The 17,296-nt window shown below is 37.8% G+C and overlaps 1 protein-coding gene across 6 annotated transcripts in view; it reads left to right on the top strand.

Annotated features, from left to right (window-relative positions):
• SATB1 (SATB homeobox 1) overlaps positions 1-17,296 on the top strand; it is a 93,669-nt gene that overhangs the window by 20,020 nt on the left and 56,353 nt on the right. For all 6 annotated transcript variants that reach the window (XM_086742642.1, XM_086742640.1, XM_086742641.1 and 3 more), the window contains 4 exons: positions 1,996-2,231; positions 6,056-6,232; positions 7,092-7,218; positions 7,947-8,070. In XM_086742642.1, the coding sequence (XP_086598768.1) occupies positions 2,021-2,231; positions 6,056-6,232; positions 7,092-7,218; positions 7,947-8,070 (639 nt within the window). In that variant the 5' untranslated portion in view covers positions 1,996-2,020. The remainder of the gene's footprint in view (positions 1-1,995; positions 2,232-6,055; positions 6,233-7,091; positions 7,219-7,946; positions 8,071-17,296) is intronic.

The following is a 17,296-nucleotide window of genomic DNA, read 5'->3' as shown; positions in this document are numbered from 1 at the left end:
CCCTCCCTTTTTTTTTCCTTTTTTTTTTTTTTTGTTAATCCTCTTATTCTTGAGAGAGACCGGTCTCAGCAAAGCAGCCGTTATAGTGTGTTAGCATCGTCAGAAGCATCGGAAGATGTTAACGGTTTGAGTCTGTAATTCTTTGCTTAGGCTGCAGTTAACGCAGTAAAAAAAAAAAAAAAAAAAAAAACCAAAGAAAACCAGAAATCTTTTTGAAAAGTGGCTAAAATAGGCACGTTTGCTGTTAATGAGACACATGACCTAAAACAGATGGGATCAAGATGAATGGTAAACCTTAGCCTGTCACCTTACAGCATAAGGAGAAATAATGATTTTCTGAACTTCAGCTATTCAGTGGCATTCTTGAGGTTGCTTGTAAATGTTCAGATTAATATATTGCCTTTCTTCACCGTATCGGGAAAAACAGCGTGGTGTTCAAACAAGAAAAAAATAGTTTGTGGAATTGTCATTGGCATATATACCAGCGGCATGGAAGTATGTAAAAAAAAAAATCCCAAGATGTTTAGGTTTTAATAGCTTTGCTATGAAATGTGCAGAAAATGTATTGAATTACTAGGCAACTGAGAGAAAGTAGCAATTTTCAGATTCGCACCAGTGTTAGTATTTGGACTTGCTAATGTAAATACTGGTTCTTAAATTAATGTCTAGCCACCTGTCCTTAGTGATTGTATTCTATACGTGAGATAATAGTCTGTGACACCTTTCTCAGTCAAAGAAAGGTAGGGTAAAATCCTTAACAATCACAACAGTATTGATGAATGAAATCATAACCAGAAAGATGTGTCTCTTCCCAGCAACTGGTTTTTAATTTTTTTTAAATATACTTGGCAAAACAGATGCTGATGAGTGACAAAATTCTTTGAAACTTACTCGGTTATGTTCTAGGCTTGGGAGATTTTTAATGATTTGTCTGAAACTCTTACTCATGGATGGACGTTTCAAAAGTTTAGAAAAAGGGAAATATAAGCATGCCAACGTATACCTTTTCTTAATTTGCTAATTTGAAATTACTTCTGGTTTTTGGTTTCAAATAGCTGTGCCAGCACGTAATTTAGCATCACCCGGGTTTTAAAAAAATATTTAAGGGCTTCAAAAGTACTGTAGAAATTGGGAGGGTTTTTTCCAGCATTATGTATTGTCAGATGCTACCTTCTCGATTATTTTTCTTAATTCAGTAAACTACTCCATTTAACACTTTAAGCTTAACATCTGAAAAATGTCATATGCATATTTTGAACTTTGTGAAAGTTGATAAACTCTTGGTATAATATTGGTTAGGAAACTCAAAAGCAACCATCTCCCGCCACTGCTTTCCAAAGTTAAATGTTAAATTCTCTTCTAACTTTTATTTTTAAGGGGAGGAGGAAGCATAAGTGGACAATATTCTACATTTCTAATAAATCTGTTGCTCCCTAAACTAAAGTTTTAACAATCTCTCAATTGTTATCTGCTTTTTAAATCACGTAGATCAAGCAATGTTTCACTAGAATCTTTTTTTCTTTCTCTAGCTGTGTGTGTCTCTCTCTCTCTCAACACAATAAAACCACCCAGGATTAATAATAAACCTCTCTGTGAGATTTGTAACAATAGCTGTGTTGGAGCACATACCTTGACAATCATCATCATTTATATGAGTCTTAGTCTCTCTTAGGTTTGGTAGAATATCTCTGAAGTTGTTTTTGGTTTGTTTTTTTTTTTTTTAAAGGGGTACTCTAGTTGACTTTTAAAAAAAAAATTCCACCAGATTATGATGCGATCTCTCTGTAAACTGGGGTATGAGGTCATTTTTGGAGAGTAAGTTTGCTTCTTTTGAAAAAGACGTCTTCTTCCAGTTAAAATAGTTACTTATTCTTCTTTACGAGCTTATGATACATATTTATCTCTCTCTGTACATGTGCAAGCTGTGTACGTATACATATGCGCACACGTGTACAACATATATATATACTTTTTTTTTTTTTTGAATCATGGCAGGTGATCTTTAGAGGCGGGACTGAGTATGGATCATTTGAACGAGGCAACTCAGGGGAAAGAACACTCAGAAATGTCTAACAATGTAAGCGATCCGAAGGGTCCACCAGCCAAAATTGCGCGCTTGGAACAGAATGGGAGCCCATTAGGAAGAGGAAGACTTGGAAGTACAGGAACTAAAATGCAAGGAGTGCCTTTAAAACACTCTGGACACCTGATGAAAACTAATATTAGAAAAGGTAACACTTTTCATAATTCTGCATTAGAGAAATATTATAATATTTGGGGGGGGGGAAGCATACTTCTGCAGACGCTACTTCATTTATATTTCAGAATTAAATCTCCATTGTAAAATACTATATATTCCCAACTCTGATATAAATCACATTTGGGAAATGTAAGCTTCATGCTTGGGTGGAGCATCTTGCTTTACAGGGTGGAGTCTGATTTTTGTTAAGGTAAAGGCTAGCTGCCCTGATTAAAGCAAATTCTTACATTTAAATAGAAGTTATATAATGCATTAATTCTTTGAGTGAGTGTTGGGCTAAGAAACACAAAAATATGTAAGAGTAAATACCGAACCCCCAAAACAAATTCTCGCCTTTCCTCTTAATGATGGTCCAAGATTGGAAGGGCAGGAGTATTTCCATAGCAGTCGCAAGTTAGTTTGAAGGAGAAAGTGTAAATCTTTAGGTATCACATTGGAAAAGTCATTTATGATGTCAATCTTCGCAGTTTATTTTCTTAAGTACAATTCATTATTGAACAATGAACAACTTGGGTGTCATATTTTTCAGTGACTGGTTTGCTGTAATTAGACATTTACACAAGGAAAAGGCACATTTAGAATCATTGATGTTTGTATATGGATGGCTTTTGTTTGCATTGAAAATACTTTTCGTGGACAAAAATCTATACATGTTGCTTATCAAAACGTGTAAGTCTTTTTGACCATGTCCCGCAGGCTTGCTAATTTAAATCAAAATATGCTGCATATAATTTGTCATTTGTTTTAAAACAGCCTCTACTTTTCTCAGTGTAATCGGTGTATATTTATAACCCAGATTTTTGTTGCATTTGCTAAGCAAAGTGCAAAATGCAACCAAGAGTCTTAAATGCACAAAGTTAGAAGGCAGAGGAATTTCATTGTGTCTGATGCATAACATTTATCGTACAATCATTTATTTTTTTCCTCGGTTTGGCGAAAACAAAGAATATATTGATCCTGAAATGAACAGACACAGCAGTCCGTATTGTTAGATCTTTATCTATTAAAAATGGAAAAACAGCACTTCAGCAAATTCTTTGGCCTCTGCTCATGATTACCCTATTTATTGATTGTTTGCCAAGAATGTATGCATCTTAAGAAAGCTAGGGTAAGAGCATTAAAAATATAATTTATTACGGCTTTTCAAGCAGAGTGCATTAATATTGTACAGTGAAGCAGTGGGGCTATATAAAAAGGACTTTCTGACGCCTGCAAACATATAAGTTCCATAAATTCCTAAATAGGAGATTTCAGCTGTCTCTGGTATTATGTGATATTTGCACAGCAAACTTTAATGCCAGGACAGTTTTAGACAAGGATTCTACAGACTTCACTGCTCCTTATGGCAGACGTACTGTTTACACAGACTCGTAAACCTTCAGCAAAAGCTCTAACACTGCCTTCAGGTTTAAATCATGCTGTATTTTTAGCAACGAGCACTGACCAATGCTCTCCCCTTTAATACTAGAAGGTTATGAAGTTGCTGCACTTGGAGGTCTTGCCAAGTACTAGCAGGAGTGATCAGCCAGCTGAGATTGTGCCCTCCTGTGTAACATTTTTCACATTAACAGAAGGACACTTGTGACAGTTTGCTAAAAGATTTAGTGGCTTGATTTGTAGTCAGATGATACCTGTGTCGCGCTACCAGGAGCCACCTCTGATAATGTGCGCTGCACATCAGAATTTGGCCGGGAGGTTCTCTCTCCTGTGTTGTTTAAAGTACCACATTGCCCAGAAGCCTGCAACTCGTGAGACCGTGTACCTGGCAAAAAAGTGTGCTGACATGCAGCAAAGTACCTGTGCGTTGCTAGTTTTTGTGTCTGATCATAGCTCAATTTGTAGGAACTGATGGGGGGGGGGGGGGGGGAACAAATAGGCTTGGCTGTCTTTGAGTGTATCTGCACTGTTTGTTAAAATGAAGCTCTGTTTACGTTTTATCTTCAGGTATTAATGGTGAAACTACTTAAGAATTTCGAGCCCTTACTCTGAGTCAGACGGTAGTAGGTCAAACATCAATTGTGAGAGCCTGGAAAGGAAAACAAACCCACTACCTTTTTGCAGATGAAGCGTGCGTGTGTGTGTGTGTGTGTGTGTTTTAGAAAGCTCTCCACAGCTTAATTAAAACCAACGAAGAAATCGCCAATTTGCATGTACTGCTTTTGCTTTGGTTTTCTCTCCCTTCCTGAACCAGTCTCACTTAGATTTAAAAAAAAACCAAGACCAAAAGGAAAAAAAAAAAAAAAAGGTCCTTCCTGCACTACATAAATATTGGCAAGCTTTTAGTCTTGCCTTTCGTGCTGAGCCTATTGGGCAGACTGGAGTGAGTTTGTGAGCTTTTACCAAGCGAGCCTGGAGGGGTTTGTTTGCCAGAGACTGGCTCTCTGGTGAACAGATGCAGTTTAAATATACGTGCTTAAGAGGTATCTTTTTTATTGTGATTTCTTGCTATACGTTAGAGCAGAAATCAGCAGACACGGTCTTAAAGCGTCTCTCTATTGTCAAGAGTAAATCTTCTTTTTCGACTGCGGTATGTCTGGTGCACCTTAGCAGGTTAGGAGGTTTCTGTAAGTCTAGAGGGCAGTGGTTATAGAGGCATTAACATTGTAGGACTAATTGGAGTTCCTGGGTGCCCTGTTAAAATAACCCTTGTCATCATTTATGCTAAAGATGATACCCCTCTGGCAGGCTGCCATAAGACCGTTCTGTACATCTGCTTTTAACCCTTTTGCTTTCTGTCATTAAGAGATCCTGTACCTGCGCCGCTGGAGACAGCGGGACAGGACGGGGGCCTAAAAGCAGGAGTCCGAGGTCATTGTGTCACCCGCATCCGTCTGGGAGGCCAGGAGGGGTTTTTCACAAAGTGTAGAAATCTGATTGCTGGGAGAGACTTTGTCCCTAAAACAGCTTGAGTCATTTGTTACCTCTCTGTCTGTTGTCAAAAGGGAGAAAAAAATTAATGAAAAAAAAGAGGTAGAAGGAAAGGGAAAAAGGTTGTTTGCTTAATTTTCTGTGCAGGGTTTGTAGTATGATGCTACAAAACTGGAAATTAGTAATTACTTTCAGGCATACCAAAAAAGCAATGAATACCAGAAATCTGGAATTTAAAGTGCAGGAGGCAACAAAAAAAAAAAAAGAAAAAAAGCCCAAACTGCAGGTACACTTCATAAAATAGCATTGAAATCATGATTTGTTTCTTAAAGATGTGAGAGAAAGTAGTGCTCAAGTGCACTCAGGGAATGAAGCACGAATTAATGTTAACTTTTGCCTTGTTTCTCTGTGTACTCCTTTCAGAGCGAACGTATAACGTGCAAGGTGATCTGCTGTTCATGTTGAAGGCAATTAGATATTTTTGGCAGGACTAAGAAAGTTTTAGTGTTAACGAACAAAATTATGTAGCTGGTACTAAAACGGCTTACAGTGAAGACATCTGCAGTGTGTATTTAGGTTCTCATGCTGGCTGCTACTCACAACAAATCAGGCAGGACAGGGAGAATCAACTTCTCTTCAGTCAACCTTGTTATTTCTATAGAAGGTAATTCTTCAATCTGTATCCGATCAAGCGAGGTACATTTGCATTTCTGCTTTTCAGAGAGATGTATGTTTTGTAGAACTTTCTCTTTTTTTGGGGCAGAGTGAGAGGAAAGGACTTGGGGAATATGTTTATCAAATATTTGCGATGATTCTTGATGGCTTCTCTGCCTGTTCGTACAGGTTTTATTTACGTAACGCTGTATAGACCCACCTACTCTACTAGAACTCAAGTTTAATATGTTAAATTTATTTTTTTTTTAATAGGAAGTATGCTTCCAGTTTTCTGTGTAGTGGAACATTATGAAAATGCCATTGAGTACGATTCTAAGGAGGAGCATGCAGAATTTGTATTGGTGAGGAAGGATATGCTTTTCAACCAGCTGATTGAAATGGCATTGCTATCACTTGGATATTCTCACAGCTCTGCTGCCCAAGCAAAAGGTAAATAAGATTATGAAATTGTATGATGAATTATGTTTGTTTGTGGGGTCTTGGGGGAGGGGCAGGATTTCTTTCGGGAGTGTGATGCAGGTTTTACCACTTAAACTTCTTGCAGATTCTGTCTCTGTAGGTTTTTTTTCTTAATATATTTTTGTTTAGTTAGTGCACGTTTTTGTTCGTGGGGAATGTGGAGGTAGATTCTTTCTGTCTTTCTTTTTTTTTTTTTTTTTTTTTTTTTTTTAAGAAAAAAAAAAAGACTTCAACTGAATCATTAGTATGCTTATTGACCTTAATAATCTACTCCACTGAGGATCCACAAGGAAGTGTAAAGCATATTTGAGCAGATGGACTGTTGAGAGTCAACTTGCATTTATGACTGAATATCCAGCTCTGTTTCTTTTATTTTGTTCCTGATGGTTTAATATACTGCAAAGTGTTTTGAGGTTTTTTGTTGCTTTTTTTTTTTTTTTTTTTTTTCCACTCAGTCCTTGCATTGCAGGATCCTTTCTAATTTACTGAGAGGAATGCTAACTATTATTTCATGTCCTGTTGAGTTCATGGGAACTTAGGAAAATACACTTCTATACGTATTAAAAATTCTCTACTGTAATGCATTTGTATAACTTCATAATCTAGATAAAGTATATCCTTAGTGGTGTGTGGGTAAGGTTTTTTTGGGGGGGAGGGGTGTTCTTCTGTTTTGCCAGGTTTAAGAGGCTAGAAACAAAGGTGCTGATCTTGTTAAAATAAAATATTTCTTTTGCCCCTAGGTATTAACAGGTAAATTATTTTCTTTCGTTTTTTTTTTCTTGCCCTTCTTGCCCATTCCCCCTCCCCTCAAAAAATAAAAATCCCACAGGGCTTATCCAGGTTGGGAAGTGGAATCCAGTTCCACTCTCCTATGTGACGGATGCCCCTGATGCTACAGTAGCAGACATGCTGCAAGACGTGTATCATGTGGTCACACTGAAAATCCAGTTACACAGGTACGATGCAGAGCAGTTCTGGGATGTGAACTGTTACTTGTCTGCTCTTACTGTTAATATTGCTTGTATTTAATTCCCACTGTGCTGCGTGCTCAGAGTACAAAGGCTTAGCTAAATTCCTTTTTAGTTACTCTGATTCTTCTTTAACTTACAGTATAGTATTGCAGAAAACTTTTATAGCTCTGATACATAGATTTTTCTTTGGATATCTCATTAAAACTATATTGCATTTTAGTCAATTAAATGATGCATTACAAGAAGGCATTTTACATAAAGTTTACTTAAGAGAAAAATATTTTTGCATATCATGAACAGTACCATCTGTGTGCATTTTGTAAAAGAATGACTTGCTCACACTTATTGTTGCTGTCTAGGTTCTTAAATTTCACGGTAACAAAAAAGAAAAAACCGGTTAATATATTAATGCTTTTCATGATCAGTCGTGAGAAAGCATTACACCTTAAATTGTTTTACCAAGCGCATCAGAGCAGGAAGGTAGAAGTAACATGAAAAAATAGTCGCCACATGCAGCTGATGTATAATTCATGCATCAATACAGCAGATGTGTTGTATAAAGTAATTAACTAATCGGAACAATCAGGAGACCGAGAGCAATCTCCAGATGCATCTGCTTGATGCGCAAAATGAAATCTGTCTGTCTTAAAGGAATGTTCTGCAGCAGGATGCAATCTTGTAATAATCCCTTTTCTAATCTGTGTTTCAAATAGTTGCCCTAAACTAGAAGACTTGCCTCCTGAACAATGGTCTCACACAACAGTAAGAAATGCTCTGAAGGACTTACTGAAGGATATGAACCAGAGTTCATTGGCCAAGGAATGTCCCCTTTCACAGGTACTTAGCATAACATGTAATAAATAATAAAGCACTATAGGCAACGCTGATGTGAGATTTGAGATTTCCACAGACTGTAGCAAGTAGTACGCGTGGAGAGAATCTGCCAAAAATGCAAATTCATTTGACCACTTCATGATCTTTATAAATACGCCTGATTCATTTTGAACATCATCTTACAACATTTCCCATGGGGAGTCGTGAAAGGTTGTTTACACCACAGTAAAATTGTCTCACAGCAAACTGGATTTTAACTGGTTTTTGTCTTCAGTCTTTGAACTGCTTTGATGTATCTACTTTTTTCAAGCACATGTGTTCGAGGTGTTAAAAGGCTCTCTACTTACTGCTGTCAAAAGTACTGTTGAATCTGAATGCTTGTTAGATAACCTACAGTAGTTTTAAATGCTAATTCATAAAATGAGACAGTCTTTGGCATGCTATATGAGAAGGGAATAAAGAATAAAGCTCTTCGGATGATATGTTGTTGTTGCAAACAACCAAAGGAAAATCAGCCGTTTATTAGTTCTAATCAAAATATACCTAAACAAAAATGAAGCCTCAGTTTGTACATTGCTAAGTATTGAACTGATGCTTTCCTCAAGCCTTAGTCGTATTGGTTTTTTTGCCATTCTTTTTGTCATTCTTTTGTCAAATTACTCTGAAGGCGCGACTTATTTGTCTATGCAGTATGATGCCCAGTGATGCTGTGGTGGGAACATCCTGTTTATTTTTACCTTTTAAATTTTAAAATTTATTGTGTTGTGGTGCAGTGGAGACAAATTGAGTATACAAATAAATGATGCTAGTTTTGGTAGGGAGGGGAAAAAGAAAATTAAGGAAGTCAAGGTATTTTTATGGGGTTTTTATTTCTCTTGCTCAGAATATTGGAGTCTCTGAAAGACTTAAGTTAATCTATAGAGGACTGCTCTCTTTCTCTGTCTGTCTTTCCAGCGGATATATTAGCAGGCTGTTTTCCCATCACTTTTTTTTCCCCTATGGTTTGACTGTTTTCAGTGATGTGGCTCCAATATAGGAAGTTTTGAAGTGGAAATAATCAAAATTATCTTCACTGGTTGCAAACCATTCCAGTAATATATCTGCAAAGTTATCTTGTACTTACCTACTGTAAAAGCATGTGAGCTTTTGCATTGCTGGCTTATGCAGGCTGCAGATAACTTGGGATTTTTCTCCATTTTAATCTAATAGTTTTTACTTGATACTGATGGAAAGAAGTGCATTCTATTGAGATGGAATATTTCATTTCTATTTGGACATTGTATTTCACATAGCAGCTTCTGTATATATATGTAGATGATGCAATGATAAAGCAGAAAAAAAGTTTTTAAAAGGAGTGCTTCACTAGAGATGGTATCATGGTACTGCAGAAAATTTAATAATTATACTCTTTTAAAAAGATGTTTTTAAACTATGTTGATTTTTTTATATAATAATTTTAATGGACAAAAACCATCTTGCCTAGTAACAACTCTTGAAGTTAGCGCTTGAAATTACCAAAACCCAAAATTACAGAACCCTTGATTTGGGGCTGTTTGTTTCCCGTTTTGCACTTCGTTATTTGTAAAAGAATATACTTAAAGCCGTAGGCTTCTTTCTGCTGTTAAAAGCATGCTTATTACTTTTGTCACCTTTGTCTTCACCACTGCTGCGGTAGTTGGGTAGCAAGAATTTAAATAGCTTCTGCTTGTCTTTTTTTTTTCTTTAAAGACCAAATCACATTAAGCTGAAAATACATTTATTTATTCTTAACTTTTGGAAAAACAAACCGTTAGAGCGGTTGATTGAGAGCCCATCAGTCAGACTAAATCTTCCCGTTTCCCTCCGGGAGCTTGAGGAGAGGATGCGTTGATTTGATGGTGTCCTTTTCACATGACTAAATCGATCAGAATGCTTCCCATATTTGCCTAATAACTCATTGTATATCACTCCTATGGAAAGGACACTGATTTAAGAGTGTCTGTGTTCTGTTAAACACATTAAATTTGGAGAATTGCCCTGCAGTGGTGTGCTGCTGCAACGGGGGTGAGAAGTAGGAACAAGGCGGAGGTCGGGAGGCAGTGTTTCTTTAGAGGGTCTGTCAAAATGCCAGCATGGGAGACTCTTCCAAGGGCAAAGAAGTGGTCTCTTCTGTTACGTACTTCCACGAGCATAGGTAATGCCATATGAAGCGCTTCATCACAAATGCAAACTAATGCAGTGACACCATACCGTAACTTATTAACACTATTATGGATATAATTTATTAACCGCAGAAAAATGACTCAAAGTGGAAACGAGAGTAGTTATCGTTTTCTGTCACTGTCATTAGCAGTGCTCTGTTTTGTGTAGGTATGGAAGGATTTGTTGTAAAGTGTTTAAGTTGCTGTGTTCAATGCATGGCATCTCCAAAGCCCCATTTAAGCAGGGAAAACTGAGAATCATTCTCCTCACGGAGAATTTACTGTATTTTCTTAATTAATCTTGCCTTTTGTATATTAAAAAAATGCTCATATTTATTCAGAATACTGACATTCTGTGTACTGCAAAAAAAACCTCAAGCAAATTATTTTTATAGTATAGATATATTTAAGGGCTGGAAAGTACGTGAGCAAACAAACTTTGAGATCCAGTTTGTCTTCGTTATAGAGTCTTGTAAACCTAACAACATCATCATTTTTTTTTTCTTTTAATTTTTTTTGCTATTTGCTTTCTTGTCCAACTAAAACCTTGGGGCATATAAGTATGAACTCTTGATGCCTTTCTCAGTGAAATGCCACTGTGACTCTTGCTCTCATTAGGAGAGTTGAATACGTGGTCTTTTTTGGAGCTATTGCAGTTGTCTCACTCTGTGACCGCTGTGGCCGCCCCCAAAGGCCAGGTTTATCAGTTGCTGTAGGAGCCGGCATCACGGGGAATCCCCGTTGGCATGACTTGGAGCCAGGGAATCGCAAGCATCCATCCAGAGGTTTAGGCTCGAATTTTTTTATGTCAAGCAGGCAAGGTAAAAAGACATTGCAAATTTCACATGGAAAAGCGAAATCTTTTCTGAATTACGTGCTGCAGTGTGTATTTTCGTGCTTTACCTCAGGTTTGCAGATCTTATGGCTAGAGACTATCAGCATATGCAGATGCCGGGTGAAAGACTTCTCGCGTTTGATATGCGCGGCTTGCTTCATTTCTGCTTCCTCTCCAGACCTCTTTTGACGGGGAAGGCAACTTGGAATTTAATCTAGGGCTCAATTTTGGGCCATCTAGTGCATTCCATTAAATTGGTGCATCTTGCAAGTGGCCTAGATCTAATATCCCTCCTGTTCTGGCTCTTCAGTCTCCAAAGGGTTGTAAAGAAATTGTTCTACCATCAATTCTTATTTCCAACCCTTTGCACAGAAGCTCTACTCTACCTCAGTCTGTTGGGAGCTGCTCTAAAGTGATGAGGCAGGCAGACAGGCCTGTTGCATTTATTTATTTAATGTTAATCCTTTGGTCTCTCTACTCAGCCTTAGTCCTAGCATTTGCATACTTCACTTTCACAGTTTTGCTCTGTTTTGGTTTTTAGTGCAGAAGTCTCTTATTACTTCCACAGTTGAGATAACGGAAATACTACAGACTGTGTTTATACTGATATTAATTAGGGTTTTTTTGTTTTGTCCCTATTGAATTTCTTTCTCTCTCTCTCTCTCTCTGTGTGTGTGTATATATATATGTGTTTGAGTGTATGTGTATATATATATATATATAGTCACATAGGCTTTTATAAGGGAGAGGAGAGCAACATAGGCTATTGGTTTGAGAAGAGGCTGTAAATTCTTTCGATAATTCTGGAACAAACTCACTGTGTGCTTTTGAACATTTAGATGTACCCCTTATCTTGAGTTCCTGTAACCTTTTCCATGAAAGGAAGATAACAAGTCACCTACCAAACGAAGAGATTGTAGAGATTAATTAATATCTAGGTACTGTTTGAAAACATGTCAGTGATCAAATGACATTGACTTTTCTACTAGTATTATCTCACTTGGTTTGTTTTTTTTTTTTCCTACAAAAAAAGATTTTCTAAATGATTGTTGTTAGTATTCACAAACAGGCTCGAATTTCTTGTTGGCTTTTTTTTTTTTTCTTTCATTTCATCAAACCACTGCAAAAGCACTTCTGAAGGACGTTCATTCTTTCTCTTCCCCCATAGTATAGCTAGCCGAAGTCTCAGGACAACCAATAGCCAGCGCATTATAGATGAGAAAATCCAGGCCTGATGTGTAGTAGAATCTTGAATCTCATGGTTTATTATGTTTTAAAATATTTTGTAGGGGACATGCAATATTTCCATGGAATATATCCAGAGTCTGTGATACTTACGGACATAGTAATTTATGTGCATTTTATTACTATTTTGAATTTTTTTTAAAGATAGTTGTGTGCACCATCCCCTGCCCCCCCCCGCTCCATGTCTGTAATGTCTTTTACATAATTTTACTCTTGACTCTGATTTTTTCAGTTAGAGGCATATACGCTTGCATTCCGTAAAACGTATGCGCACACAGAAAAAATGCTGGTATGATACTGAAATGTGAATAGCTTTGCACTTGCGATAAATATAGCCATCCTGACTGTATTTGGATCAAACTTCCATGCTGTACTGAATGACTGCTTGCGTCTGACATGGGCACAATATAGATCATATACTTCCCTTTTTGTTCAGATACCCTGCCCTGAATTTGCATGCTGTTTTATGCAGGCATCGTGCAGGCTTTATGTGATCTGGCAGAGGCGCCAGACAGAAAGCTTGCTCGGAACATCGGTGTTTCTCAGTTCACCTGATTGAAAGGCACCTGGCCATCGTAGCAAATAAGCAGCACATCCTCAGTTGTCTGGCATTTCCTCACTGCTGTTCTGAACCCCCACTGCTCCAAATCCCAACAAAAAAAAATGGCACTTGCTAAAATTAAAATTTCCAGACCTATAAATAACTGAGGAATGAGCTATTAAGAGTTGCCAAAATGCATACTTTGTATGAGCAATTTAAAATTTGTGCTTTACAGAGCTGAAAGGTGTTTTTTTGCCTTCCCCTTTCAGTTTTACCTGCCTAGACCTGAGATCGAGTCCTTGGATTTCTTTGATTGGGATTCTCTTCTCCCCTCCTCCTCCCCTTCCCCAATAATTGATAACTTGAGTAAGGAATGCAACTCCCTTTTCTACTTAGAAGTTACTCTACTTTAGATTTTAAAGATGTTATTAATTATTCCAGAGAAGTAAATCCTTGAGGGCCTGGGCTCAGGTTTTGGCAGGCAGGGCCTTTCAACCCCACCACTCAGTTGCTCAAGAGCATTCACCCTGATGTCTCTTTGAGCTGACGTGGTACCTGGATTTTTAAAACGTTTTCAATTAACTATTAAAACTTGTGCCCCTGATTTTTAGTCATCCAGATAGAACGGGTGGTACAGAGCCTGTTGCTGGTGGAATGGGGAGGATGAAACGCGCGTGTTGGAAGGGCTGTGAGAGGGCATTTGCAGAATACTCAGATTGCCAGATCTTTTGGTCACCGATTTCTGCACTTTAGATGAGTCTAAACACTCGCAGTGTTAAAGCTATGTCAGACTACAACTGTTTTATCTTGGTAGCACTCTATTAAAGGAGAAAATATATAGCTGTTTTTTTCTGCCTCTTCATTAGAATTAACTATGATGAGGATGTCAAAGTCACTTTCCAAAACAGTTATAGGGCTTGGACTTATTGTGGGGAGGAGGTGGGGAACATACCTTGTTTCTGAAATAAATGCCGTTTCTGATTTCAGAGGACTCTGTAAGGTGTCAGTGTGTCCCTTAGTATCTGTTCTGAGGTCTTGTGTTTCTGCTTCTGAAAAAGTGGAGAATAGTCCAATAGAGGGATGGTGCTAATGTAGATTCCCCCCCCCCCCCCCCACCTCTGAAGTCAGCTGTATGGACTTGTAAGCAGCTGTCTTCTGCCAAGCTCTCCCATGAACAAAGTACAAAATTAATGCTTTTTAAGGGAATAAGATTTCTGGGACTGTCTTCCCCACTTTGTGTGCTAACCACTTGGGTTTTTATCTCAGCAGTTTTGAGAACTTTCATGTGAATTATTATCATATGGACATCAAGTTTTAGGGAAGTGACAGAACAAAAAAGGAACACAGCACATTTTCTTCTGATACGTTTTCCTTCTGAAATGTGCACGTGTTGTAGGACTGAGCACTACTCGACTTCTGTTTTCGCTCAGTGGTCCTGAGAATGGTATACAGCATAACTCACATTTTAAGTATTAGCAGTGATTGGGTTCATGTATAGACAGACAGAGAAAATGCTTTTTTTCCTTTTTACATTTAGTGGGTCAAGAGGCAGTCAAGTAATGCAGTGCTACAAAATTCTGTATTAATTCATTCATGTTTCTCACATACTTCTTAACACAGTCATGGCCAAGTACTAACCCTGATATATTTTTTTTTTTTCCATAACTTTATTAGAGGGTTAACAAGCCACTCCTCCAGTGTTCTTTACAGCGAGATTGCAAATAAGTCTTTTTTTTTTTCTTTCTTTTTTTTTTTTTTTTCCTTCTTATTGGCAAATTGTTGGCTGTGGAGTATTGCACAAGTATAAACAACATGAGAGATCTTTTAACATAACATGAGAGAGCCTTTAGTCGCTTTGCTCCCTAGCTTTGGAACTCATTGCCAATTGAAGTAAGGAAAGCTCTGGCTGTTGGGACTTTTAAATCTAGACTTAAAAGTTATTTGTTCTGTTTAGCATTTTTAAAATTATTCTCTTAGGAATTGTATGTGCTTCAGTTTTAATTTTAACTCATAATGATTGTAAAGCACCCTGGGATGCTTGCATGAAGGGCGCTACAGAAACCCAAGATTGCATTGTACTGTGTTGTAATGTATTGTATTATTACATGGTGCTGGAGTTGGACCACGGACAATTCGTATAGAAAGCATTTGAATACTTAGCTAAAGATAAGGAGTGCGTGTGGGGGGGGTGCTGTCTTTTCTTGCTTCTTTTCCCCCTTTTCTGTCAGTTATTTTATTAAACTAAATTAACATGGCAGTTATTCCCTAAGAAATGCTGGCATAATTTACTGCTGCAAAGGGGCTCAAAATGTAAACCAGATGATAAACTAAAAATAAAAAAGTCCACATTAAGATTTAATTGCACTTCCCTTTCTATATTACGTTCTTATGTAAAATACATTACAAAACAGTACTTTCTTTATCACTTCCTTCACTTTTAACTGAATTTCATTAACAATAAAGAAATATATTGTCTCTGTTTCAGTAATGTCACTTGACAGTTAATCCCTTAACTTGATGTACATGTCTTTAAGAATTTTTTTTTTTTTTTTTTTTTTTTTTTTAATAAAGAACATGATAGCACTGACTGGAGCCAAGTATTGCACAACCATGTGATTTGCAAGTTTCCCAGCTCGCAGCTTTGCCAGTGCAGGTCAATTCACACCTGCCACACTTATGCCATTCTGGTCCTCATGTTGCTTTTCCTCAGTGATTGTCAGAGGTAGAGAGAGTTGTGTGTGCGGCTCCTTCCTTCCCCCCTCCCTCCCCACTCCAAATGTGTGGTAAACCTTGTGCATTGGAAGTGTCTGCTCAGGAATTAAATGGAGTTTAATTTCTGTCCATTAGGAAGCTGCTATCCACATCGCCAATTAAGCCTTCTATTTAAAGGGCGAGGAGATACGTATGTCTACATCTTAATCACTGCTGCGACTGGTTTGCAGAGACCTTCCCTGACTGGTTCAGTTATTACTAGCGGTGGTGGGAGGCACAGAGATCAGCGTGGTTATAAAACCTACCCAAAAGCTGAGCAAATCCTGTAGGTGCGGTAGCGTCACTGTTAGCAGATTTAAAGCTGAGGTGTATGTCTGTGTTAGGGGACGCAGGGGTGTAGGCATAAAGATGTGTCTGGAGAGAATTACTTGAATTGGTAATAATCTTTTACCTGACAGGAATGAAAGCAAAGCAGGACCCACTTACTGAGAGGCAGTGTTAAGAGACCAGCTCCTCTCACCTTTTTCGGAGCAGACTCATTGCAGTTCTTGACTCTAATTGTCACTTAGAAGAAGAGAGATGTGTTTCTCAAACAGACTCCCTTCGCCCTCCATCCCCCTTTTATTCTTTTTTAAATCAATAATTAAGTTCTTCATTTTTATTTCCAAGAAACATGGTAAGAAAACCTAAAGTGAGGGTGAGCTTTGTCTCTCTTTCCTTGGACAGCATACATAGTATCAGACTCTCCGGGTGCCTCACTGCAGTGAGCAGAAGGCAGATTTTTCAGGAGAGCAGCAACCTCAGACCTGCCTCACTCCAAGCCATGGAATAAACTCCTCAAAAGGGAAAACTTCTTTTCCCCAGGGGGGAAGATGGGGGATTCTCCTCATATGCACTTGTTTCTTAATTATTTTTATTTTGTTTTTTAAGTACTAAGACTTCCTACGATGAGAGTTGCAGTTCTTTGGTAAGCTTGCGCCAGAAGAGAGGGGGAAACTGTGCTAAAGCATAACCTGTGCCTGGCTTTGCCGCCTTTCCAAAAGATTTGATACATTTTAGTAAACTCTTATGGAGAAAGGATGTGTTTTGTGATGATGAAAAACAGAGGCACATGTGAAGGATGTTGATGTCAACAGCCTTTCTAGAGGCAGAGAGGAGATTTCAGCTCCCAAATATTTAACAAGTATGTTTGCATTTGAATCAGTGTATCTAGGCTCTCTCAGAATTGTGTTGGGTTTTTTTAAAATATATGTTTATATACATGCATGTATATATATATGTATTGCAATAAAATCCCACCAAAATATACTTACCAGCTAGTATGCCCCCAAGCTCTTAAAGCTCTGCTCCCTGTTCTGCACTTTTTTGTAAGGAGGGGCTTTGTGTGCTTAACCTCATCTAGCTACATTTTATTTATTGATTTGTTTATTTAAATATGAGGGATAACAAAGAACAATTTTTGAATAAATAGACCCTCAAAGTGCATGTGCATATTCCATATGGAAAGCTAGCTGGAACATTTCTCTTTTGAGATACTTTCACTGAGCTTTGCATCTTTTCTTGAATTCTTCAGAGCATCTATACTTTTCACAAACTCTTGTCAGTGAAAGGCAGGAACACAGAGGAGAAACTAGTAACTTGCCTAACATAGCTGCTTAAAATTTTAGCTTCTTAGGATTTTCCTTAGCAGAAGTTAAGAATTCATAGCAAGTGTCA

This window comes from Chlamydotis macqueenii, chromosome 2 (genome assembly GCF_036417535.1).
Source record: "Chlamydotis macqueenii isolate bChlMac1 chromosome 2, bChlMac1.mat, whole genome shotgun sequence".
Taxonomy (NCBI): Eukaryota; Metazoa; Chordata; class Aves; order Otidiformes; family Otididae; genus Chlamydotis; species Chlamydotis macqueenii.
This window is presented reverse-complemented; position numbering and strand designations above follow the sequence as displayed.